The 27,412-nt window shown below is 41.1% G+C and overlaps 1 protein-coding gene across 2 annotated transcripts; it reads right to left on the minus strand.

The window, feature by feature from the left end:
• Positions 1-163: 163 nt before the first annotated feature.
• ptpn6.S (protein tyrosine phosphatase non-receptor type 6 S homeolog) lies at positions 164-26,798 on the minus strand. Of its 2 annotated transcripts, XM_041570831.1 has the most exons (18): positions 26,723-26,798; positions 26,002-26,258; positions 23,740-23,862; positions 22,263-22,457; positions 20,898-21,020; positions 19,958-20,152; positions 11,330-11,510; positions 9,504-9,617; positions 8,580-8,693; positions 7,983-8,079; positions 6,571-6,650; positions 5,348-5,497; positions 4,706-4,840; positions 3,994-4,148; positions 3,810-3,877; positions 3,286-3,437; positions 2,518-2,597; positions 164-594 (listed from the first exon to the last, which is right to left on the minus strand). In XM_041570831.1, exons 2-18 carry the CDS (start codon positions 26,007-26,009, stop codon positions 501-503), a joined length of 2,064 nt encoding a protein of 687 aa, XP_041426765.1. In that variant the 5' UTR covers positions 26,010-26,258; positions 26,723-26,798; the 3' UTR covers positions 164-500. The 2 variants fall into 2 exon arrangements, with proteins under 2 accessions (XP_041426765.1, XP_018082769.1); XM_018227280.2 differs by lacking the exon at positions 26,723-26,798 and having other exon boundaries at positions 26,002-26,552.
• Between the last annotated feature and the right edge of the window lie 614 nt (positions 26,799-27,412).

Below are 27,412 nucleotides of genomic sequence, written 5' to 3' on the forward strand. Positions count from 1 at the left end.
TATAAATTTTTCTGTCTTGCACCCAGGTATAAGTCCATATAAGTGTGTGCTCAAGCTTATACAGTATATATATATATATATATATATATATATATATATATATATATATATATATATTTATCACATATAGATTTGCTGTAAAGACCCGCACTCTAATTTGCTATTTCATCAAAAAAAACTTTTATTTAGTACATAAATCTGAAGTTTCGGCCATTGGGTGCAATGTTGTCAGTCTGGATTCTGGTACCAATGCTTTGCGCTTGTTTACACACATCAATAAGAGCAAAATGGAGTGATGTGGTAAGAGAATCCAGCCTTTCATGTGATACAAGTGGATACAATACTGCAGTCCAGTTAGGAGGATTATTGTCTGTAACTACAGGTGGGAAATGTCCAGCTGGGGAGAAGGATCAGGATTAGAAAGAATGAGGCTCACTAGAGGACCCATTAAACATATGATAATAACGTACAGCATATTAAGGTCACTTCTTTTACACGGGTTATATTTGTTCCTCTGCTGATTTCTCCTCCTCCACCACTTCTTTTTGCTTTACGGCGTTGAGATTCTCATAGACTGTTCCCTTGGGCTGGTTCCTGCAGTGCAGAGATGTAGTTACTATGGTATACATGGACTCTAACTGGCCTTGGGCAGGATTAGGGATGCCACCTTTTCTGGAAAAAAAATACTAGCCTTCCTATATATTTATCTTTATTCCCTATTAATAACATTGGGATCACTGACCTTCCTATATATTTATCTTTATTCCCTATTAATAACATTGGGAACACTGACCTTCCTATATATTTATCTTTATTCCCTATTAATAACATTGGGATTACTGGCCTCCCTATATATTTATCTTTATTCCCTATTAATAACATTGTGATCACTGACCTTCCTATATATTTATCTTTATTCCCTATTAATAACATTGGGATCACTGACCTTCCTATATATTTATTTTTATTCTTTATTAATAACATTGGGATCAACCATAATTTTTACTGGCCAGGCCAGTAAAATACCGGCCAGATGGCAACCCTAGGCAGGATAGCAGTGTATTAATAACGCTGTTCCCATGGGCCTAAGCACACTGCACAACTGCGAACAAACATGCAAATATGTGGAGATTTCTGTGTGCATAATGCGCCCTACGTAGGGGGTAATTTATCAAATGTCTAATTTGTGAATTTTTTTATTTTTTTTTTAGGGTCAGGGCACACAGGCAGATTCAGGGAGATTAGTCGCCCGGCAAAAAATTTCCTCTTCGGGGCGACTAATCTCCCCGAACTGCCTTCCCACAGGCTAAAATGTAAATCGCTAGCGGGATGGCACTCATTTTCAATGGCGATTCATTTTATGAAGTCGCCCGAAGTTTCCTTGTGAGGCGACTTTGGAAAATGAATCGTGCCGAGTGCCATCCCGCCAGCGATTTACATTTTAGCCTGTGGGACTAATTTCCCTGAATCTGCCTGTGTGCCTTGACCCTTACTCTATTAAATTCAAATTTACTCACAACTCGAATGGGAGGTTATTTATGAAAAAACTCAAACGCCTAATATTCGATGGAATAGTTCTCTATGCCCGAAGGCTGTTAAAACCATTAAAAAACTAAAAGCAAACGAATAGGCGGGGTTTGCCCCAAACTGCATTAATGTGGCTTATTTACAAGGTGATAAATTCCTATCTATAAGGAAATCAGTAGAAATTGAAGAATTATTTGTTCAAATAGGAAACCCCACAGGAATTGGTCTTATTTCTAGTTATCTGGATAATGAGTTTTTTTATCTATTTCCCAAACTGTATGGTGCAACTAGTGTGGTTCATTCTCTGCCATAACAACATTGAAATACTTGTTCAGAAATACCTTAACTTTTTCAAGAGGAGGAAAAAAATTCTGGGGAGTGGGGAGCCGAACTTACGCAGTTTTTTTTGGTCAACGCAAATAAATGTAAAATAGGAGGGATCATTGTGGATAAAGAAGTAACATTTACCCGTGACACCACTTCCGGTCGGCCCGCGAACACTACAGGGAACGGGTCGGGTGAAAATCCATGGGGTTGCAAAGTCGGGTAAGCGTGTAAGGTTCGGGGTTGGGCGCAGGTTTTAAAAAAAACAGACGTGTACTGATCTCTAATGGACAAGATTCAATTTGAGATGCAATTCAATTCAGAAAAACATATCTTACTGTTTATCACTTGAAAACTCTATTAAAGTCTATGGTAAAAAAACTGGAACGGAATAAAGAGAAGATTTTTTTCCTCTAATTGAATCTCGTTCATTACTTTTCACGTGATAAACCATGAGATAAAGTTCTCTCAATGAATTGAATCTGTTACTGAATGATGACATTCTGATGATTTTATTGGCTACCAGTTGGTGCTATACCTCCCCCTCCCCAGTTAAAAGTGCCTGAAAAATTCCATCTTTTTCTTTACTAAATTGGCAACAACAAAAAAATCTTCTAAAATAATACGATTCCGTTAACTTTAGTAGGATCTGATAGCAAATCTTACTGTGAGGAATTTCTCGTAACTTTCAGTTTTGATAGGGAGACCACCAAATTTCCATATTCAGATTTTGTCGTCTTTATGTTCTGTGGGGGAGAAACAAGCAATGTCACACCCCAAATTCTCTCGCTGTGAAAACTCACTACACTAAAACTCTATTCACCTATTCTGATCCTTGTGTCATTTCCCAGCAAACCTTCATCCCAGACTTTATTCAGATGTGGAATTTGGGATTTGGGACGAATTCTAAATTAAAGTGCTAAAAGTTAAACCTGTGTTCTGGGAGTTTTTTTTTTTTTTATTAAATTGGCACTGAATTTATCCCTCCATGTCTTCTGGGGTGTTGTAACATGGAACTGAATCTGGGACACCTTAAATGATTTTGTGTAGGATAAAGGGATGTTATACATAAAGCTGACCCAGTATTTATACTGCTTTGTGTTCTGGGGACTATACAGTATATGAAGTTGACCAAGACTTTATTTTTACGTCTTCTAGGATTCTATAGCTGAAAATTGACCCATCATTTAGTCTGCCATGTCTTCTGGGGTATTATACACAGAATTGGCTGGTTTCTGCATTGAAAATCTGATCATTGATCAGCCTTCCCATACACAAACTTTACCCTCACCATCAGGAATGTTACATGGAGTAGAATCTGATTGGAGAAGTCCTGATTAGAAATCTGTCCTAGAAGTTCTGATTGAAAGACTCAGTATGCCTATGAATTACACATAGCCCCAAACAATGGTCCATTTTCTACAGTTCTAGTACCTCCATTGCTTTCAACTTGAGTTTGGTGGAGTCAATAAATTGTGCTAAGGCAGAGTAAATGAACTTGTATTGAGCTTCGGTCTGCACCATCCCTGAGCGCTGCTTTCGCACCATTTGGATGGTCTTCTGCACATCGATATCGCTGTCCAACCCTGGGGGAGGCATACAGAGGGGGCAAAGATGAATAAATGTAGGGGTGCAAGTATGGCCAAGAGGTGGTCATGTGAGTGAGAAAGGAGCAGAGGAAGGGGTGAAACTATTGCTAATGGAAGAATAACCAAATGTGAAAAGAGGACTGAGTGAAGGGAATTTAGTTGTGGTGGAGCCCATGTAAATTTGTCTTCATGGAAGATATTTTAGTGGGACTACTGTAAACAGACCCTGGATGTATTTCACCCAATTGAATTAGACATACGTTTTCTCTAATCATGAGAAGGTGGAGTAATCGATGTAACAGTGAACAGTGAAAATGTGGATGAATGTTGGTTCTGCTCAATTTCTCTCTTATCTTAGCACTTTCTCACCTTTCATTTGAATCAGGTCCAGCAACATGTCAATAGCAATAATGGTCCCTGTGCGGCCAATCCCAGCACTGCGAGAGAAGATTGCTTATTAAGACATCTGAGGCATTGTGGACTTTATAAATCTAGTTCTCCTTTTCTATAGGGATGGAATGTGAGCCAATGACGGTTAATATTATAGGGTTACCTGCAGTGCACAACAATGGGTCCAGCCTTTTCTATGCTCTCCTGCATGCAATTAACCTCTTCCAGGAAACTTAGGACACCGCCAGGGTCTGTTGGAACCCCATGATCTGGCCAGGTCAGGTACTGGTAGTGATGGATATCACAAGCCTTTTCAGTCTGGGATTGCAAAGACAAACAATAGAACACTTAATTTATGGGGAAATGTACTTGCTAACAGAGGGAAAGTCTGGCTAAGAAGTGACAGATATGAACACTAGTCAAGAAAAGTCTAAATGGGCAGGAAAAGCAAGACTTGCCTAATGGAACCTAACTGAAAAGGAAAGTTTCCTCTCCATCTTCTTCCTAATATAGGGGTAAAGTACTGAAACAATTTGAGATCATACTAGCGATCTCTCAAATGTCATTGACCAACTTTTATTGATGTAATGTCCTGGCACGTCTCAGTGTTGATGTCTTGGGAACTATCTGTATGGAGTGTGGTTGGTTTTGTTATGCTGAGGTAGAAGGAGGGAATTCACACTCTACGTTTCACTAGGGCAATGTGAATGATTTCACACTTCTTTGAAAGGCACCATATAATTTGTACGATAGAAATGAAGGATATAATCTGCCTATTGGAAGAGGAATTTGATGGGTATAGAGGAAAGAAGGAGGCTAAGGCAGAGTATTGGATGTATGGGACTTGGATGCAGGGAAGATTTGCTCAAACTCACGCTTTCTGTTAAAGACACACGCAGAAGTCGGACTTTATACTCCTTGGTGTCACGTTCGCTTACTAGCTCTACCGAAAACCGCCCAAACTCCTTTCTGTTGGTCCCCACATCTGGCCAGTATGGAACACATTTTGTCTGAATAAGGGAGAAAATAAAAAGGGGTTATGGTACATTGGGCATGATAACAGAAGGCTGAATATATGACAGATGGCTTGGGATGACTATTGACTGCACAAGACCGAAGGTCCATTCAGGAAGCTGCAGAGAACAACTGGGTGCTAGACTCAAGACCCAACAGAATGGGAGGAGGACATGCTCTAAACTAGAATGACTGCTAATTGAGAATGTGAAGATAATGAACTAGATTTCCTTATGGAAGAATAACAAATTGGGTGCTACCAGATGGGTATATTAGGTCTAGTAGCTCTAAACTAAAGTGAGTTTATTAATAGTAGCAATAAACTAGAATGAGATAGGTTGAGAGGGTAGTTGATGAATGACGGGTGGCAAGTCATTTAGTTGCACCCTTCTTTCTTGATGGTTCTGGACCACAGGTCAGAGTTTACCCCATTGCTCTCTTGGATGCAACTGTAAGCAACCTACTGTATCTATGCAGCACATACAGACATATGTGACACTCACCCGGCCCTTCTCTATTTCTTTGGTGGTCATTACAATAACGCGGCTGTTCTCCTGCCAGACCATCTCCCAGAAGTCCCCTGTGGTGGCGTTCAGGCAACCTTGGCAAGCAATGAAACGTTTTGGGGGTTCACCTTCTGCCCATAGCTTGTTCTAATTGTAAAAGCAAGAGAAGGACAGTCTGCTTTTAATCCAACTCAATCAAAAGTTGTTTTCTGGCTTAAGAAGACACAATATTCTGTGTCCCATTTAGATTTATTTGTAAAGACAACACAGCGATCAGTGACTGCACATTTTTTTTACAGAAAACGAATAAAACTAAATCCATGTAAATTTGAATTTACAGCTACGGTAGCTTTATTGGCAAGGCTGGTTCATAGTTATGGTATCTTTTGTCCTGTTGATGACTTAGATGAAATATAAGTGTGTGTTTGTGAATGTATTTGTGAAACTTTAAAGGTCAGTCGGCACTTGTGAATTTCCTACATTTCATAAGACACTTCCCAATTCCGCAGTTATGTAACGATCCCTCGTTTGTTATAGAGCGGAAATGCACTTTCCCCAAATGTTTTATGGGCTATGACATGGCTGGTCAGCAGGGATACATGATACAATCCCTTGGCAATGAGAAATTCAGAGTATGGTGGTTATAACTCATAATATTCTGCCTTTTGATGCAAACTCATGGGATGATTGGTAACCAAATACTGTAACATAGTGTCATTCAAGTGAATATACAGAAAACATGGCCAGACTTTCATTTCCATTCCAAATAGATCCCTGTGTGGCTAGATCCACATAGGTATACAAGTATGGGATCTATTATCCAGAATGCTTTGGATCCCAAGGCTGGGATGTGCCTTAAACAAGTCATGTACGGGTTGACCTGAAAGCTGACCATCAAGAAACAGGAAGTGCTGTCATTGTAAACCGGAAGTGACATCATCAGAAGTAGCCATGATCAGAAAAAAAGGAGTGAAACAGGAAGTGCTGTCATTGTAAACTGGAAATGACGCCATCAAAGTAGACGTGACCAGAAAAAAGGAGTAAATATCTCTATTGAGAAGACCCACAGAAGAAATAAGGGTTCCAGTGGCATTAGAGTTGGCATACATGCTGTGTAGCTGGGACGGGTGGGTTGCTGGTTACTGTACAGCAGATAACAATGGTATTGAGTAGCCATGGCAGAGGTAGGTTGATCTCAAGCCCCCCAGTCCATTACTCACATTAACATAGTTGGCATTGATATAATCGGAGCCGGGGATGTTTTTGTCTCCAGATTTCAGTATAACTCTTGTGTGATCATCTATAAAACAAGAAGAATTAAGATGGGAAGATAAATAGAGAGGAAAGACAACATGGAAGGAATGCACATGTGGAGAAGCCAAAGGTGACAAATGATGAATGGAAAAAGCAAATATTAGAGATGGAGCAATAGGAAGTGGATGAGCCCAACCAGCTTGTAAGGAACTATAACTAGCAGCATTGAAACCCCTAGATAGAATATATACAGTATATTAAAATGTATTACAGTTAGTCCTTTGTTCATTGAAGGGTATTTTTCCATCGTTTGATTATGGGCATTTTCAGTGTCGGATTAGGGCAGCAGAAACCCACTGGAGTTGCAATGTGAAGGGCCCCCTCACAATCTCCAGGGCCCCCTCTTGATTCATACACCATCCCACTCCCCAGCAAGTAAACGCACAAGTGAGCATGCGAGTGCCACAATGCATATGTTTTGCCTTCTTAGTCTGAATTATTCACAGGGCTGCAGAGGGATGGGCCTGGGTCAGACGGGGCCCATCTAATTTTCTCCCGGTGTCCTGTCGGCTCAGTCTGACTCTGGGCATTTGGCTCAGGGCAAATGGCATCTCTAGTTTCCCTGTTCAGAGAGCTGAGTGCAATGCAGTGACCCATGGGAGTGACTAATGGGGGTTTTAGCCAATAAATACCATGCACAGAATCACTATTTTCCACCATTTCTGGGTGGTTTTTCTGTAAGAATTAAAGCTCTATAGGGACAAAACTGAGCCCATTTTAATCTGACCAAACATATTTACACCTTCCCTTGAAACTACTGTATGGATCAGTATCAGCTGAGGCACAAATTCCACAACTTCAACTTTCTTATTCCAAAAATGACCCTCTGTGTCTTAAGATAAAACTCTTCATGGTCCTCTGAAAGATCTACGAGTCATTAAATGTGTTTCTGTTGATTCTCCTGACCCATAATGATCAGGTCAACAACCGTGGACCATGGGAAAGAGAGCAGCCAAGGAGCAGCAAATACAGGGAATCCGAGTTCTGTATGTTTATGGAAATTGTATTCTCTTATTGGCAAGAAGGTTCCTAGTGAGACTCATGCAAAGAGATTAAGGTTTTATCCAAAATGGACTTACCTTTTGCAACATAAATGGGTTCTTGTTCAAACTGAAGAGCAGTATGAAAAATAAATAGGTGGTATAGGGCCTTATATATGAATCAAATGGGTAGAAAAATTAAAGCAGATTAGAAAATGACATGAAAATATTGTGTCTGTACTTATTGGGCACAACTGCCTTTATAATTGATTGAGGTACCAAACAAGATCAAGATTAAGTATTGGTCTAAAGAGAAGTGTCTGCGGCAGGAGACTCACAGGGCAGAATATTCTTGTAGCGGTTCTTGCTTTTATTCTCCGGCCTTAGTCCCTCTTTACGGTCATTGTGAACTTTGGGCTCCTGCTTCTGTAAAGCCTGTGGGAGTCCCAAGAGGCAAAATCAGACGGTGATACATGAAATACAATCATTTCTGCATATTAGTCTAGTGCAGTGGTCTGAGATGTTTGGTTTAAGCCTTAGTTGAAGGTCCAGCTGCCCCAAACCCTCCAGGAGGGGGAGCACCACACCCACTGGTCTAGTGCAATGGTCCAGCACTTCAACTGATCAAACTGGGGCATTGGCAAATCTGTGTATCTCCTAAGCACAATAAGTTAAATTGCTCACAGAAGATAAAGTTTGTGTTGTCTGGTTTTCCTGGAAGGTATAAAAATGGCAAAGAGAAGAATGTGAAGAACTACAACTTTCCATTTTGGAATACATTACAGGTTGAACCTCAACCAATCAGAACTCAGTACTGCCGATGAGCTTTAACGCGCCATAGAACAGAATGGTGTTTAAAGAGAAAGACAAGGGAACGGACATATGCAGTTCTGATGGGAGTGAAAGCAAGAAGCACTGCTAGGGTTGAAGCTTACATCAAACTCTTCCCAGAATCCTGCTTTGGCCGCCTCATTTTGCGCCGACTTCTTGTTCAATTCTTTCATCCGATTTTCAATGTCAGCAGCATTGAATTGTGTGGAGTAACAAGGCTGTGGGAGAAAGAATATGGCAATTATAGCAAAAGGAACCTTAGCAATAGCTCTGCTAGGACCCCCACTGCGGGGAAGAGAATAATGTCTGTCCCACTATATAACCTGGGTAATAAGATTTGAGTCCTGTATTTCCTGTTTTTGGGCTGTTCACTTTCCCATGGTCAACACAAATTCACAACTAGGCACTAACTTAGAAGGTGTGTAAAGGTTAATGGAAGCTTGAGCGAGCTCTTACTTGATACTTACAATGATCAGTGCTATGGTAAAACCCAGCTAGCCCATTCACTCAGCTCAGAGCCTTTACTCCCTGACCATGGGGAAGAGAGCAGCCAAGGTGCCGGAAGTACAGAGAATCATAGTTAATGACTTGGGTATAAAATGGGAAGGGGGCGTTTACTGTATGACATCAACAATAATGTATATTATGTAAGTCAAGCTCAAGGATGCAGAATCACAAATTCCTCCAAAGGGGCCTTAGTTTCCCTGTATCTGTGTGTCCTTGTAATGGGGCCCCATTTTTCTAGACACAATAGAGAAAGAGGGAGGAGGAAGGTAGTAAGTGGCGAAACTATGCGCCGGGCCCCCCTGCAACAAAATCTTCAGAAGAGCCTGGTGCACTCCGATCCCCATCCTCTAGCCCACATACTGCCCCGCCCTCCATCCCGCCCATGTCCCACCTCCACCCCGCCCACTCACTCCCAACTCCGCCCACTCCTGTCTGACATGCGTCCCGGGTAAGAGAGCGGCTGGGAAGGAGGGTTTTTTTTATTAGCTATAGTTACACCACTGAGGGTAGTTCTCACTTACCTTTTTTAGGTATAGAACGGTCCCTGTTGTTTCCTCTATTGGCTTTTGCTGGTGCCACTCAATGAGTTCTGTAAGTGACTCAAATTTCTTCCTGGTAATAAAATATTTATTCTCCTGCCAAGGGACAGAATGGTGGTTAGATCTGCTGAATGTAACGCAGGAGTCCTGAGTTTGACTTTCAGTACTTATAGAAGGGTCAATTCTAAGAAACTTTTCAATTGGTCTTCATTATTAGTTTTTATTTATTTGCCTTTTCTTCTGACTTTTTTCCAGCTTTCAAATGGGGGTCGCTGACCACCATCTAAAAAAACAAATGCTCTTTAAGGCTACAAATGTATTGTTATTGTTACTTTTTATTACTCATCTTTCTATTCAGGCCTCTCCTATTTATATTCCAGTCTTTTATTCAAATCCGTGCATGGTTGCTAGGGGAATTTGGACACTTAAATGGGTGGTTCACCTTTAAGTTATCTTTTAGTATATTATAGAGTGGCCAATTCTAAGTCATTATTTCTTTTTTTTTTTTTTTTTACAGTTTTTGCATTATTTTTCTATTTCTTCTGACTCTTTCTAGCTTTTAATTGGGGTTCATTGACGCCATATAAAAACAAATGCTCTGTAAATCTACAAACTGTATTTATTATTTGCTACTTTTTACTACTCATCTTTCTATTTAGGTCCTCTCCTATTTCTTATTCAAATTAATGCATGGTTGCTAGGGTAATTTGGACCCTAGCAACCAGATTGCTGAAACTGCGAACTGGAGAGCTGCTGAAAAAAAGGTAAATAACTCAAAAACCACAAATAATAAAAAATGAAAACCAATTGCAAACTGTCTCTGAATATTCCTCTCTACATCGTACTGAAAGTTAGTTTAAAGGCCAACAACCCCTTTAAATTTTGGCACTCCCCTGGAAATTCACACCGGAGGTAAAAAAAGATAAAGTTTATTTGACACAAACTCCGTGGATTCTTAACTCCGGTAGAGTCAGTACCTCGAAAAATAAATCAGAGTTTTTCTAAACTTAGGAACCTATGGCATTATAACTTACAGGGGTAAAAGGGCGTTACCATTGCAAGAGCATAGAGATATCGATTGATATCACAGAAAAACTGCTCAAATAACCAATGAGATTGTTCTTTCTCAAGGTCAAGGTGATAATAACCAAGCTAGCTTGAGAACATAATCCATCCAAGTCAGAGGGAGCTCTTGGGGAATCTGCATACATAGAATGTTATTCTTTCTCACTAGCACCCAGGCGAGAGCATAGAGATATCACTTAAGAGCACAGAAAAACACAGAAAAACTGCTCAAATAACCAATGAGGTGGTTCTTCCTCAAGGTCAAGGTGATAATAACCAAGCTAGCTTGAGAACAGAATCCATCCAAGTCAGAGGGAGCTCTTGGGGAATCTGCAAATCTAAAATATAAGGATATTAAAAGTCACCGAGGAGTTTCATAACCATATTAAAGTACGAGTCCGAAGGCGGAGTGTTTTTATACAGGTCATGGAACTCCGAAGTAACTTCTAATATCCTCACATTTTCCAACAAGGGGAACTTTATTTATTATAATACACAAGTTTCAGTGAGTCATGTGACAAAAATGACAACACTACTCACCAATTATAACTGATGACATCACTAGTCACCGTTTATAAGGATATCATTTACAGGATATTCGTGGCTTTTGTGTATTATAAAACTTTTATCAGGGTATATATGTGGGTGTATTCTCTCCAGGGATGCAAATGCCTGTGTATATGGAGCAGTGTATATTTGTTCTAGGTATATTATAGAAATATAAGGTATTGCATCATAGTTACCTCTCTATTTATCTTGATGTGCGTCACCTTCTGCGCCCCATCTTTCTGCTCTGGGGTTAGTATGGAGGTGACAAAATCCCCAGGTTTGCTGCAACTCTCTCTAACCAGAAAGGTCCAGGGCTCCCCCGTTTTCTGCAACAACTTTTCAGCTTCCGGGCCTGTCAGGTGCCCATGATACCACCTGTTGGAAGACGCCAGTTACTGTAGAGCTGACTATGATAAATGTCACCTATACTGCACCTTCCACAACTCTGAGTATCATCACCGGGTATTTTGTGCCTTCTGCTGCATTGTTTCAAAAGTCAGTACCACCAGTGCAGAGACTGCCTTCAAAAGCGCTTGCATTTATACACAGTCATGATGATTTAAGAGGGGAAGATTGGAAAGTTGCTTAGAATTACATTTTCGTTTTCATTAGATAACATTTTATTTTTAGGGTTACATCCCCTTTAATTTTTAGTGGCCTTTGACATATTAGCAAATTTAGACTGCCGGTACCAGTTGAGAGCGACAGAATCTGAGATCTGTGAACTAAAGTCCCCCCTCCTGCCCCTTGCCCATTCTATAACTTCTTTATTTTACCTTTGCAATGTCCACATTTAGCATTAACCCTTTCTCCCTATTATTTGCATTTCTTTCTTCCACATTGATTCGTACGATCGGATCTTTGCGTCTGTGGCCAGTTTAACTGTCAGCCTTAACCCTCTGGATGCTGAATGGAAACGCTAGTCTGTGTGTATGCTGATTAACCCTTGCTATGCTGGAGTACTGGTTGAATCAGTAGGAACTGACTGTAGTGAGAGAGTGTTTAATGCATTGGTGTATTGTGAATTATTACCTGTTAGAGAGAACAGGGGAAATAGTCACATTAGGTTTCTATCGCCTGTGAATGATAGATGGTGGTAGTGAATGAGTTTTGTGGGTGTTGGTTGGTGTTTGGGGTGCTTTTGTGTTAGTCTAACCTGTGTGCAAGGTGAGTGACCCCTGATAGTCACACCTAAAGTCATGTGCGGTTGGAAGTACTGTATCCGTGACAATGGGTATTAATGGCTGAACTGTGAGAGTAAGTGTCAATGGCTGGCAATCTAAGGTGCCATGTGTTAGCTGCAGTTGTAAAAGAAGTAGATTCCATATGATTTTAGGCTCCTGTATCAGCCCAAGGCGACACCTAAGCTTGACTTCACAACAGCAGCTCAGAGCGTACTGAGCATGTGCAGTGCCACTGACACTCAAAGCATGATCTAACCAGATGGCGAGCTCTTATTGACAGTTTCTCATTACTGTTACAGGGCTGCTGAATCTTTGGGCTGGCATAGTGAGTTTACTATAAAAATCCAACATTTCTGTCTGTAAACTCATTTAGGCTTAAGTTCCCCTTTAAGCCCAGTATAATATCCATACATGGACACAGTCCAACATTTTTTATATATCGGTATAAACACAAACCCACCGTTCTGCAAGCCCTCATTTGCCTTCGCTTTCTGAAGGAAAGATGCAAATATTTAATATGGAAAGTAGGTTGCGAGAGAGAAAGAGGAAAGAGGAGCGGAAAGAATGGGCCAGTGGTGGACCAATGGCAGAACAGATATTGCTCTGTACCAGTCTTTGTACCAGTGATGTGCTGCTCAAGGCCAGCTCCAAAATCAGAAGCTGAGGACTTTCCAAATCCGTGCATGGTTGCTAGGGTAATTTGGACCCTAGCAATCAGATTGCTGAGTTTGCAAAATTGAGAACTGCTGAATAAAAAGCTAAATAACTAAAAAAACAACAAATAATAAAAACTGAAAACCAATTGCAACTTGTATCTCAGAATATCCCTCTCTACATCATACTATTAGTTGATTGAAAGGTGAACAACTGTTTTACATTAACTTTTAGTATGAGATAATTTGCAATTGGTTTTCATTATTTTTAGTCTTATTTAGCTTTTTATTCAGCAGCTCTCCAGTTTGCAATTTCAGCCACCTGGTTGCTATGGTCCTAATTCCCCTAGCAACCATGTATTGATTTGAATAAGAGACTGTATGAATAGGAGAGGATTGAATAGAAAGAGGAGTAATAAAAAGTAGCAATGATAATATGTTTGTAGCCTTAGGGCAGAGACACATGTGAAGATCCGGGTAGATTTAGTTGCCTGGTGACAAAATGCCTCTACTTCCGGCAAATAATTTGCCCGAACTGCCTTCCAGCTGGCTAGAATCTAGATTGCCGATGAGATGGCACTCGAATCGCTTTGTTTTCCTCAGTCACTTGAAGTTGACTCACAAGGAAACGGAAAACGAAGCACTCTGAGTGCCATCCCGCCGGCGATTTAAATTCAAGCTAGCAGGAAGGCTTTTCTTTTTTTGGCTCTACTTAGGCCCTTTCCTATTAATATTCCAGTTTCTTATTCAAATCAATGCATGGTTGCTAGGGGAATTTGGGCCCTAGCAACCATACTGCTGATATTGCAAACTGGAGAACTGCTGAATAAAAATATATATAACAGAAATATAATAAAAAATGAGAACCAAATTGTCTCAAAATATCCCTCTCTACATCATACTAAAAGTTAATTTAAAGGTGAACAACACCTTTAACTTTATAGAGCTGGAAAAAGCCTCTCCAGGGGCCCATCACCATAGCATTAGGAGTGCACACTCCAGGTTAATGATGATTAAGTTCCTGCTTGCATGAAATGCGTAAGGCTGTATATTTGTTCTCTTCTTGCCTGGAATAAAGCCTGCAGTTCTTTTACTTTGCCTCGGGGTCTGTGAGTGCCTGTTGCTTTCTCCCTGGTTGGATACCATACAGCAGAACCCTCGGCCATTCTGTTTTGTATTATTTATGCATTGGATTGTGGGTAAAGACAATTATGATTTGTATCTGAAAAGTGTACTTTGGTAAATTAGGATTGTTGGGTTTACAGATGAGGAGGAGTTCTTTATAGCCCTGGGAAATTCAAATACATTAACTGCCTTCTCCGCCGCCCACAATTGCTCAAAATAACCTGGAAATATCTCATCCACATTTTTCTGCCGGTAACAGAATGAGTCGATAAGTTTAGAAAGCAAAAGTCTGTATCTCTGGGTTAATCGTTAACTCCCAAGGTTATTGTATCTTGCTGCAAGTTCATCAGTAATTCTTACATGCCGACCGATGGCAGGCAGATTCTTATAGCAGACCCAGTGGCTGCTGGGGGTTCTAACAACACAGAAGTAAATGGCGCCAAAAAGGTAATCTTGTCAAAGGCTTGTGGGTTGAGAGACCACAAAGAACAGGACTGGAGATAGAGAACAGATGCAGCAAGGCTGGGCCCCCAATATGGGTTGTGGCCCTTAAACAACAACTGTATCTGTATCTGGTGCCTCCTTTGTAATCTGGCCATACACTGATACTTTTGTCTCCATCAGCACTTGTGTATGAGTTAAATAAGTGGTCCTCAACTCCCCCATATATGACTGGGTCTCACTCAACTATCAGTCAGGAAAACGAGAAAATCCTGAAGGGTCTACAGAGGGGCCAAATGATCCGATCAGCCCAATGTGACCCACCACTTCCATAGTGATATCTATTCCTTTATGGATATCTACTTGTGTATGGAAAACATTCTAGACCTACAAGAGTGAATGTCCCCTGCATCGCCCACTGAAACAGATTGTTCAATATTCTCCCACTGCTGAGTGCTCCAGTGTTCTAGTTCAGGCCACTGTGTGAGCTGAAGGCTCCAACTAAAGGCTAAATCAGTGTATTCTAGACCCAAATACTGTTTTACTTGAATACTCAGTCAAAGTGTTGCCATCCAACCCCTTGTTTGAGTTGCAGGATCCATTAGAAAGTTCTAGATCTACTAATTTTTTTATGAAGGCTCCATCAGAGTATTCTAGTTTGACCACTGCTTGAATTGAAGGTTCTATCACAGTGTTCTAGTTCACTCTCCTGTTTCAGTGTGTTCTAGACCTGCCTACTGTTTGATTTGAAGGCTTGATCAAAGTGTTCTAGACAACTCAACTATATGAGCAAAGTGCTCCATCAAAGTGTTCTAGACATGTCTACTGTTTGGTTTGCAAGGTTCCATCAAAGTGTTCTAGACCAATGCACTGTTTGAGTTAATGGCCCTATGAGAGTGTTCTTGCCCCACACATGTTTGGGTTATAGACCTGACTACTGTTTGATATTCAAGGCTTAAAGTGTTCTAGACCAACTCCCTGTTTGAGTTAAAGGCCCTATTATAGTGTTCTTGCTCCACCCATGTTCAAGTTGATGGCTTCATCAGAGTGTTCTTGTGCAGCCCCATGTTTATGGGATGTGAATTAAACTGGAACTTGAGTATCCCTGTGTTCAGTATGGATAGGGTCACTGGCACAGCAGGGTTTAGTTAAAGGGGTGGTTATTTATTTTTCAAATTTATTTTTGCATTATTTGCCTTTTTCTTCTCACTCTTTCCAGCTTTCATATGGGGGTCACTGACTCCATCTGAAAACAAATGCTCCGTAAGACTATAAATGTATTGTAATAGTTACTTTTTATTACTCACCTTTCTATTCAGGCCTCTCCTATTCATATTCCAGTCTCTTATAAAAATCAGTGCGTGGTTGCTAGGGGAATTAAAACCCTAGCAGCCAGATTGTAAGCTGCTGATTAAAAAGCTAAATAACTCAAAAACCACAAATAATAAAAAATTAAAATGAATGGCAAATTGTCTCAGAATATCACTCTCTACGTCGTACTAACAGTTATCTCAAAGGTGAACAACCCCTTAAGGTGTCCAGAGGGCAATAGGGGTTGGAGTTATACAGCAATGCAATTTCTTTACATCGTTTTTATATCTTCCGTTAATGTTTGACATGAGCAGAATTTACATAGAAGACTTTCATATTTATATGATTTTGTTTACTCGGCTCCAGGCAATCCTTACAATCCGTCCTACTGAAATCCATTCAGGGCTTTTCATCAGAGACGGAAATATAAATACAGAGAAACTTGAACCTTTGTGATAACGGGCCCTTGCCTTGGGCTGTGCCAGGAACGAAGTAGAAAATACCCCAGGAAATAAAGTTCTCTATTTTTGTGCAAAATGACTCGATAACTGACAGTTTTGCACCAGTGTAGCAACACATAGGAACCAACTGGGGATTTGATTGTTTTGTAGATGTATTTTTCTATAGATGCCCCACTAGGCACAGGCCCTCGGGTGTCTATATAAAATATGTGGCATGGGGTGTAACTACAGAGGAAGCAGATCCTGAGGTTGCAGGGGGCGCAGAGTGTAGGGGGCCCAGTGAGGCCCTAATTAATAAAACTTTTCGATTTTGGTGGTCCCACACTCCAAAACGTAGCAGGGTAACTTTCAGCAGAGCAGTGGCACCGTCCGAGCCACAAGATTTCCAAAATCAGCATAAAATAAACTCTGGAGAACCACAGAGAATTCAGTGCGTCTTTATTTTTCACAACATGTTTTCGGATATAAATATCCTTCATCAGGTGCTTATTGTACCTGATGAACGATATTTATATCTGAAACATGTTGTGAAAAATAAAGACGCACTGAATTCGCTGTGGTTCTCCAGAGTTTATTTTATGCTGATTTTACCCTAATTAATAAATAATTTTAATGTATATCTTGGTAGAATAGGCCAATTTATCAAAATTGTGGGACCCTAAGGGCAGAGACACATGCTCAGATTTGGGGACATTAGTCGCCCAGTGATAAATCTCCTTTTCTTCAGGTAGACTAATCTCCTCGAATGCCTTCCCGCTGGCTAGAATGTACATCGCCGGCAGGATGGCACTCGGAGCGCTTTGTTTTACAAAGTTGCCTCACGAGGAAACTTCAGGCGACTTCGTTCCGAGTGCCATCCCACCAGCGATTTATATTCTAGCCAGCGGGAGGCAGTTCAGGAAGATTAGTCACCCCGAAGAAGAGCTGATTTGTTGCCGGACGACTAAATCTCCCTGAATTTGAGCACTAAATAGAATTTGTTCTGGGGCCCAGTAACATCTAGTTACACTTCTAGGTGTGGCCCTATCCATAGACTTTTTGTAGATCAGCCTGCTGACCGAGCATTGGAAGTCAGGTTGTTACCTTTTAGCTTTGGTGACAGGGTTGCCTGAATGCCTAAAATTGGGTCTGTACAGCGTCAATGTTCAAACCTCTCCATGAGCCAAAAACAGCCCCCTCCTGTATTACATAGAGAGTGTCACTAATAAAGAGCGACCCAGAAAACTGTGCCTAGTGGAGTAACTATAGAGGAAGCAGAACCCGCAGTCGTAGGGGGGCCTGGGGAACAGGGGACCTGGACTATGGGGTCTGCTTCCTCTACAGCTAGTAAGAAACCAAGTCTGGGCGGGACATGGGTGGAGTTGGGGCGGGGCATGGGCGGAGCCAGGGCTGAGCGTGAAGATGGGAATAGTTGTGCGCTGGCCCCTCTGAAGGTTTTTTTGCAGGGGGATGCGGCGCACTCTAATTTACATCACTGACTGTGTCCCCTTATGGTCAAGCACCCAAGGCAAAAACCTTCATCTCCCTAGTTCATACCTCCCAACATTTTGGAAATAGAAAGAGGGACAAAAATTTTTTCTTTTTTGACCACACTCCCTAATTACCATGTTCATTTTACAAAATTTGGAAGGCTATGAAAGTCTGACTTAGGGATCCTCCGAATCCGTCACGATAGATTCGGCCAAATTTGCATATGCAAATTAGGATTCGGATTCGTTTCGCCAAGAAGAAGGGTTCGGCCAAGAAGAAGGATTCGGCCGAATCCTGCTGAAAAAGTCTGAATCCTGGCTGAATCCCGAACCGAATCCTGTATTCGGTGCATCCCTAGTCTGAACACATTTCTGTGGTTTTTATGTCATTACAATTTTGCTAATGAAGGTGAATTGCCCTTTAAGCTGTGAGTCTAAGTTCTCCCAAGAGACCTGCTTATCTTATATTGTTACAATTACTTATTTACTTATCTTGAATTGTTACAAATATATCTAAGTATCTATCCGGGGGTCTCTGCCAAAAGCCAATTCAGTTAGAAACTTTGTATCTTTTTCTGGCAGGAGACCAAAGAGAAAGTCGGGACATTTCAGTTACAAGCCCGGGATTGCAGGCTGAGCTGTCAAAAACGGGACTGTCCCTCAAAAAACAGGACAGTTGGGAGGTATGGTTTACATCTCACTGGAGAAACTCAGGTGCCATCATCAATACTCTCAATTCCATAATGTGATGTCAGTATTGCTTTACAGGGGAAACAAAACTACTTTATTTGTCTCTTAAGGTACATTTAAAAGGGCGGTTCACCTTTAAATGAACTTTTAGTATGTTGCAGAATGGCAAATTCTGATCAACTTTTCAATTGGCCTTCATTATTTATTTTTAATAGTTTAAATAATGTTTAAATTATTTGCTTTCTTCTCCTGACTTTTTTCAGCTTGCAAAAATAAATGCTTTGTAAGTCTATAAACAAACCCCTTAACTTTTAGTATGGTATAGAGTGTTTAGTTCTAAGCAAAATTTATATTATTTTTTTTTTTATAGAATTATTTGCCTTTTTCTTCTGACTCTTTCCAGCTTTCAAATGGGGGGTCATTGACCCCATCTAAAAAACAAATGCTCTGTAAGGCTACAAATGTATTGTTGCTACTTTTTATTCCTCATCGTTTAATTCAGGCCTCTCCTAATTCATATTCCAGTCTCTTATTCAAATCAGTGCATGGTTACTAGGAGAATTCAGACCCTAGCAACTGGTATACTGTAATTGCAAACTGGAGAGCTGCTGAATAAAGAGCCAAATAACTCAAAAACCACAAATAATAAAAAATGAAAACCAACTGCAAATGGTCTCAGAATATCCCTCTCTACATCATACTAACAGTTAATTTAAAGGTGAACAACACTGTTTCTCCCATTGTAAGATACAATTCTGTATCAGTAAAAATATAGTTGTTTTTTTAAATATTTTTTTTTTCCGCCAATTGAATTACGTAACAACCACGCATATTACTTTCAAGCACAAATAAAACATTTTTTTCTTGCTTTCATGTTAAAGGATTAAACTTGCGCAGAGAGATGATCCGTCTGTGCTCATTGGGACCAGTTTCCCACCCCAGTTAGGCTCACAGTGTATTATAACCACTCCTGTGCTTGTCACTGTTTATCACAGTGGGTGTGGCTAATATTTTGCCACGCACTTACAGGAATAGCGGAAGCACCTCCCATCAGGAGGAGAGAGTTACAGATGCCTGTAGGGCAGGAGCCTAACTAAAGAGGCTGCAGGGGGCCCAGGAGATTTAGGAGCCCTAAATCTAGTACGCCACTGCTGTAGGGGTCACATCATGCATCAGGATGAGCAGGGTCAGACTGGGTCGCCGACCCAGTTCCGCTTCTTCTGTGCTGATTGTGCTGCTCCCCCACTATTACCCACTTGCATGCGACCATGCCGCCACGGAGAAAGCAGACAGTTAGGTATGTGCAGCGGGAGGGGGCAGCGTGGTGCTTTGTGGGGTTGGTTGCAGCCCCGATGGGCCCCAGACACACCAGTCTGACACTGAGCACAAGATTTATAGCTGGACCAGCAACGTGACTCAATCATAAAGCAGCAGCAGTGAGTGGAGTCAGCAGTGAATGTTGATACTATCGCCAATAAGTGTTCTTACCTCTCATTGGTGGGGTCTGAGCAGTTCAGCGGGTATTTCAGCTCGATTTGGCTCCCATCAGCATCCTGCAGGCCTTCTTCTTGTCCCATGTAGAACTCCACCAGCTCAGACAGACTAGCAAACTGCTCTCCCCCATAAAGGTCATAGTAGTCGCCAGTATTTTGGATCCTGATGTGCGTCACTGAGTCTTTAACCCTGCGGCAATAATGTAATAACCAGATCAGCTTCAGCTGTGAGACCACCAGGCCCAAGTGGCAAGCGCTGCAGCCATAGGCGGACGGGGATTCCTATGTTTGGGTATATCTTTATTATACCAGATAATCTGCAATAAACACAGTACTGTACCTACAACTTTTATAATAAATTCTAAAACATTTATCCAAAAGTATAAATGCAGTTTTTATTAGGGATCACCAAATCCACTATTTTGGATTTGGCCGAACCTCCGAATCCTTTGAGAAAGATTTGCTGAATACCGAACTGAATGCGAATCCTGGGAAAGGGAAAACATTTTTAACTTCCTTGTTTTGTGACAAAAAGTTATACAATTTCCCTCCCCACCCCTAATTTCCATATGCAAATTAGGATTTGGATTTGGTTCGGCCGGGCAGAAGGATTCAGCCGAATCCGAATCCTGCTGAAAAAGGCCCAATCCTGGCTTAACCCCGAACTGATTCCTGTATTTGGTGCATCCCTAGTTTTGTTTGATTGGGGAGGCTAATTCAATATCAAGTATATTCTATGCAGATTCTTTCATTATATGTCACAGTCAATTCCATGTACTCTGTAATACCCCAGGACACACAGTAGTTTTAAACCCCCCAAGCTTCCCTGCATTGCCTGGGACCCCTTATTCTCTAACAGCAGCCCTGTGGCGTTCTACACATACTGATCATAAACTAATGGCCTAAGGAATCAATAAGATTTCTAAAGCACCCACCTTACAGACAGTGATACTTCTTCATGCCTTTTCCTGCTGGGACAGACCAGGAAACTTCCATGCGCCCCCCGAGATTTAAGCAGAGCCTCAGCGTCCAGCCCTGAGATGTTCTGGTGAAACCACCTGAAAAAGCATATATTTCGCATAATTGCTCTGGCCGGTGGGAGGCATTGCAAAGCAATAGAGACATTTTGTATGAGACAGAGAATGAAGTGAGTGAAGGAGAGCCATAAAGTAAAATAAATTCTTGTATCACCATTAAATGCACTAGGGCTATAACACTTATTCTTTAATTGTATCCACTTCCCTTTTGTCCGGTGAGGCTTAATGATTGGTAGGAGCCAATAGAATTACAGAAAGGATTTACTAGCTCAGCCTTGTGATTATAGACTTGTGAGTTTGACATATGTTGTCCTATGACAACATAGATGGATAGTAGATATAAGGGGGTCATTTACTACCTGCAGAACAGGATATTAAACAAAATTAAGAAATCACCTCTTCCAACAACTGGATTATTGCGGTAAAGTCTGGCAGTATTTCAGGGGGTACACCCATTATAGTTGATCGGCACATGCACAGAGGGTTTCCTACACATGCAACATTTGAGTAGTTGAGGGGGCCGTGTCTAGGGACGTCAGTATGCCGTGATGTAGGTATTAAAAGCCATTATAAAAGGCCATGGAAAAATCACATCATGAGTTTTATAAAACATAATTAATTTAGAATAATTTGCTATGGGGTCCAGTAATATCTAGTTACGCCACTACTGTAGGGGTCACATCATGCATCAGGATGACTGGGTCGCCGACCCAATTCCACTTCTGTGCTGATTGTGCTGCTCCCCCCCTTACCCACTTGCATGCGATCATGCCGCCAAGGAGAAAGCAGACAGTTAGGTATGTGCAGGGGGAGGGGGGCAGCGTGGCACTTTGTGGGCGGGGGGGTTGGTGGCACTCACGGCTGGGGGGCTGGTGGCAGCACCAATGGGCCCCAGACACACCAGTGTGACACTGAGCATGGGATTTATAGCTGGACCAGCAACGTTACTCAATCATAAAGCAGCAGCAGTGAATAGAGTCAGGGCCTGATTTACATAGCGGTCACCCCTAGGCCCGCTGTCATTCGTTGCCCCCGTCTCTTCCCTTTTATTCACTCAAATTTTCATCACCGGGACCGGATTGGTACATGGGAAAATTTAAAAACTATCATATCTCCTGTACATCCCCAGTGTTTCTGAACCAATGTGGGTGTGGTTGGACAGCATGCCGCCCCCTAAAATCCTGCCGCCCTGGGCCCAGGCCTTGGTGGCCTCTCCATAAATCCGGGCCTGAATGAAGTGTTGATAACATTGCCAGTTCTTACTTCTCATTGGTGGAGTCTGAGCACTTCAGTGGGATTTTCAGCTTGATTCGGTTCCCATCAGCATCCTGCAGGCCTTTCGATTTCCCCATGTAGAAATCCACCAGCTCAGACAGACTAGCAAACTTGTCTCCCCCATTAAGGTTGTAGTAGGCGCTGGAATTTTGGATCCGGATCTGCGTCACTGAGCCTTTAACCCTGCGGCAATAATGTAAAAATCAGATCAGCTTCTGCTGTGAGACCACCAGGCCCAAGTGCCAAGCGCGTTGGGGAGCTAATTAATGACATTTAAGTCCATCTTTATTATACCAGATCATATACAATAAACACAGTACTGTACCTACTACTTTTATAATCAATTCTAAAATATATGAAGGATAAATGCAGTTTTTATGTATGATTTGTTTGATTGGGGAGGCTAATTCAATATAAAATATATTCTATGCAGATTCTTTCATTACATGTCACAGTCAATTCCATGTACTCTGTAATACACATTCACACACACTTGCAGTACAGCAGTAAAGAGTGACTGAAGTTTATCAGAGCACAAGTCACATGACTGGGGACAGCTGGGAAACTGACAATATGTCTAGCCCCATGTCAGATTTCAAAATTAAATATAAAAAAATCTGTTTGCTCCTTTGAGAAATGGATTTCAGTGCAGAATTCTGCTGGAGCAGCACTATTAACTGGTGTGTTTTTTTAAAAAAAACAGTGACAATATCCCTTTAACAATTTCTTTTTTGGCATCATGTGGGGAGTTAAAAAGATTCAGGTGCCAAACAGCACTCTTATGAGCTCTAAGACCATCAAAGCAATAACCACTGTTCTTGGACACATAGTTGAGCTTCTATGTTGTCTTCTCTGCCTTCTGCTGCCCCCTTGGTCTCTTCTGTATGACATTGCGTTTAAAGCTAGAGGCAGCAACACTAGAGGGACCCTTATACACTTCAGATACATCCAAGCCCTGTTGCCCACATATTGCCAGAGGAGACCCATTCTCCGTTGCCTGCTTGATGCAAGCCTAATAGCCGCCCCAGTAACGTTGGACCTCTACCTGCAACAGAAAAACGGCTGTACATTAGGGCAATTCCTGCACCCAAAGCCTGAGACAAACAAACCCAAACAAGCAGCAATCACAGCACCCACAGCAAAGCACTGATATCTCACGTGTGCACCTTCTATTTACAACCCTGTCCTTTGCACCCAAGATCCTGGGGAAAATTCCTTTTATCAAGATGACACCAGTGAGAATCATATTGATTATCATTAACTGTGTGACACCCTTGTGACTGGAGAGGGAGGCATATATGAGGTTAAGTCTGTTCTGTCAACTGCAGGACTAGTTTTAAACCCCCCCAAGCTTCCCTGCATTGCCTGGGACCCCTTATTCTCTAACAGCAGCCCTGTGGCGTTCTACACATACTGATCATAAACTAATGGCCTAAGGAATCAATAAGGATTCTAAAGCACCCACCTTACAAACAGTGAGAATTCTTCATGCCTTTTTCTGCTGGGACGGACCAGGAAACTTCCATGCGCCCCCCGAGATTTAAGCAGAGCCTCAGCGTCCAGCGCTGAAATGTTCTGGTGAAACCACCTGAAAAAGGATTTATTTGGCATAATTGCTCTGGCCGGTGGGAGGCATTGCAAAGCAATAGAGACATGTTGTATGAGACAGAGAATGAAGTGAGTGAAGGAGAGCCATAAAGTAAAATAAATTCTTGTATCACAATTAAATGCACTAGGGCTATAACACTTATTCTTTAATCGTATCCACTTCCCTTTTGTCCAGTGAGGTTTAATGATTGGTAGGAGCCAATAGAATTACAGAAAGGGTTTACTAGCTCAGCCTTGTGATTATAGACTTGTAAGTTTGACATATGTTGTCCTATGGCGTTGGATAATAGATATAAGGGGTCATTTACTACCTGCAGAGCAGGATATTAAAAAAACAAAATTAAGAAATCACCTCTTCCCACAATTGGATGGTTGTGGCTGTCTGCCAGTGTTTCTGGGGGTACACCCATTATAGTTCACTCATGCACAGAGGGTTTCCTACACATGCAACATTTGGGTAGTTGAAGGGGCCGTGTCTAGGGATGTCAGTATGCCGTGATGTAGGTATTAAAAGCCATTATAAAAGGCCATGGAAAAATCATATCATGAGTTTTATAAAACATAATTCATTTGGGTAAAAAATAATATCAAGAGTTTTACTTGCAAAAGGGGCTTTTTAAAAAGTTGCTGTTACGATTTTGTGAGTTTCGAATTGTAAAAGACAATATACAAGATGCTGCTGTCTCAACTTTAATGATAATAATGCACAAATATTTACGTATCTGAAATGATATTCCGCATCGCTGCTTAATAGAAGGCTGTGTAGATTAAACATATAAATCACATACAAATTCTGACCCATAAGCAAAGCATGGGACTGTAATAGTAGAATATCAGTAAAAGAATGGCCTTATTCTTGGAATACTCTTATATTGCTGTTCTGACTTTCTTTTCTTTTCTGTTTTGCCTTCTCTTATCTTATGATTTATATAACTACTGCCTTGTCATTGATGCAGAACCCTAACTAGATGACAGTTTGAACTCAAGGTTATATCTATATAAACAAATATTGATACGTATAATCTAATGATAATAATTATAAGTGCACATTCTATTGCCATTGCACGTAGTTACATACTTAATTTGGGTTAAAATAGGCAAGTCAAGTTTTACCTCTCCAAATGATATATATATATATATATATATATATATATATATGAATGGTGTGTGTATGTGTATATATATATATATATATAGTCCTCAGAAAAGGAGCACTCACAGGTCTTAAAAATAGAAAAATATTTAATAGGGGCACAAAACGATTAAATATTTTTCTATTTATAAGACCTGTGAGTGCTCCTTTTTTGAGGACTATATTGATAACATGTTTTAAAGATTGCACCCAGGCATCTATTTGATGATTTTTTTCAAGAGTGCCGGCAAGTATATATATATATATGTATATATATATATATATACAGTATATTTATATACATTTAATTTAGATTTTTAAAAATCAGGTATATTATTATATTATCAGGTATATTATTCAATAATATTCAATTATTATTGAACACATACGATACAAAAAATTAGAAGGATTGTTGCCCAGTGTTCTTTCTAATATTACCAATATAAAATAAGGATAAAGGCTACACAGAAGAGAGCACAGAGATATTGAGAAGATGCTACAAAGGAAGGACAAGGTGAGGGAGCACTGGGGAGAGGACAAAACATGGAGTAGGACAACGTGAAGAAGAGCAGAGGAATGGTGAATATACATCAAGTATATAGAAGTACAGAGGAGAGGTATGGACTCGAGAGAAGGGTTAATAAACCAAAAGAGAATAAGGAAGATCTCAGATGGAAGAGAAAGCAACGTTGAGGCAGTATACACTGAAGAAGAGACATTTAACATGGGGTATGATCTCTATGTATAAATAAATGTGAAGTGCCATTAAAATGTTTTTGTATTTATATATGTCCTGTGAGTGCAAATTATTATCTACTACTAAATCCTGTGACCCAGGCGTATGTCTGACACCAGAGCTAATGGCCTGTTATTAGAAAAGAGACAGGGAACCTCTGACGCTGCAGGTGCTGCAGACCTACTCCACCATGTAGCTGCTGATGGGAGTAATAGTCCTTAAACAGCTCTAAATTAGGGTAATTCTCTCACCTGACCATTGTGGAGGTCTTGTCTGCTCAGTGATGTGCAGTTGTCTGAGAGTGGGCAGCCCGTAGCTTCCTCTTTCTGCTGTCTCTGGTTTCTTCCTTCTGTCTCGCGCTCTCTCCCGGTGGCACTCTCACACAGTCAGAGAGACAAGCCCAAGAAGCTCTGGGTGGCGCATACTCTCTGCTGTCTCTGTCACTAGCTGTCTCCTACTACAAAGGTTTCTCTGCCTTGGAGCTGCTGTCTCACCTTACCAAGGGGACCTGCAGGCAGTCAGGGAAAGAATTGGTCTCGAGTTTTTCTCATGAACAGGAGCAAGTTTCTTCTCTCTCTCTGTTTTCTAGGCTGTCTCTTTCAGGAAGAGCTTTTCCTATCTTTTTCCACTTCTCTTTTTTTTGGCCAGTCACTTCAGAGACGTTGTGTAACGTCAGTGCAGAATCTACTTACACAGACACACACAGACACACACAGACACACACACAGAGTGCAAAGGCAAGAGAGAACACAGGTATGAAGAGTGCAAGGTGCACTGAGCTCAGAGACTTCCCAGCGAGACACACTGCACTCTAAACTGCATGAGGCTGGCAAGAGTGCAAAGTGCAGTAGCTGTGCCAGTGACAATATAGACACACGGGGGAATAAAAATCCTCTGGGAGAGACAGAGGAGAGATAAAGCTATTCCTGAGCTTGGAACGTTGCAGGTAAGAAGGTCAGCAAACACACTTACCAGGTAACTCTCCTCCCACGAGAGCCCGAGCATTGGGATAAGGAGGGAGTGTTGGGTTGTGCAAGTCATACAGTCGTCTGCAATTACACAGCAACGGGCAATGAAGGGCAATTGTCCCTGGAACACAAACATGATGTAGGATGAGTGGTGAATACCAGGAATAACATGGAGATTGAAGGTCAAAACAGGGCAAGATGGTAACAGTAACAATTTGGGACACGTTTTGTGGTGGACTGGTCAGTCTATTCTGTTCACTATCATTTAAAAAGTCTATTTTACTGTTATACTGTGTGTTTTCTATATTTCCTTGCTCAGCTATTTTGCAAAACCATATATCTTATCTATGCAAGCTAGGATGAAACCAAGAGGAACCTCTTCACAGAAACAGACTCGTGCTGGTCATGCCACTCTGCACCGATTCTGGGAAGACAACTGCTCTTCACAGAAACAGACTCGTGCTAAGAAGGTCACGACAGTTTGTGGTCATGCCCCTATGCACCTGTTCCTGGAAGACGACTGCTAAATTAAAACCGCATAAGGACTTTGTACTTTGTATTTTTTTCCATTTCCATTTCGTTTTTTTTTCCATTCCAAGCTATATATCTATGAAGTTTGTACTTTTCCATTTGAAGTCATATAGCTAAACCGCAAGCTTAGGGGGGTGTCATAACACCCCCCCACCTAGCCTAT

Source organism: Xenopus laevis, chromosome 7S (genome assembly GCF_017654675.1).
Source record: "Xenopus laevis strain J_2021 chromosome 7S, Xenopus_laevis_v10.1, whole genome shotgun sequence".
NCBI classification, from domain to species: Eukaryota; Metazoa; Chordata; class Amphibia; order Anura; family Pipidae; genus Xenopus; species Xenopus laevis.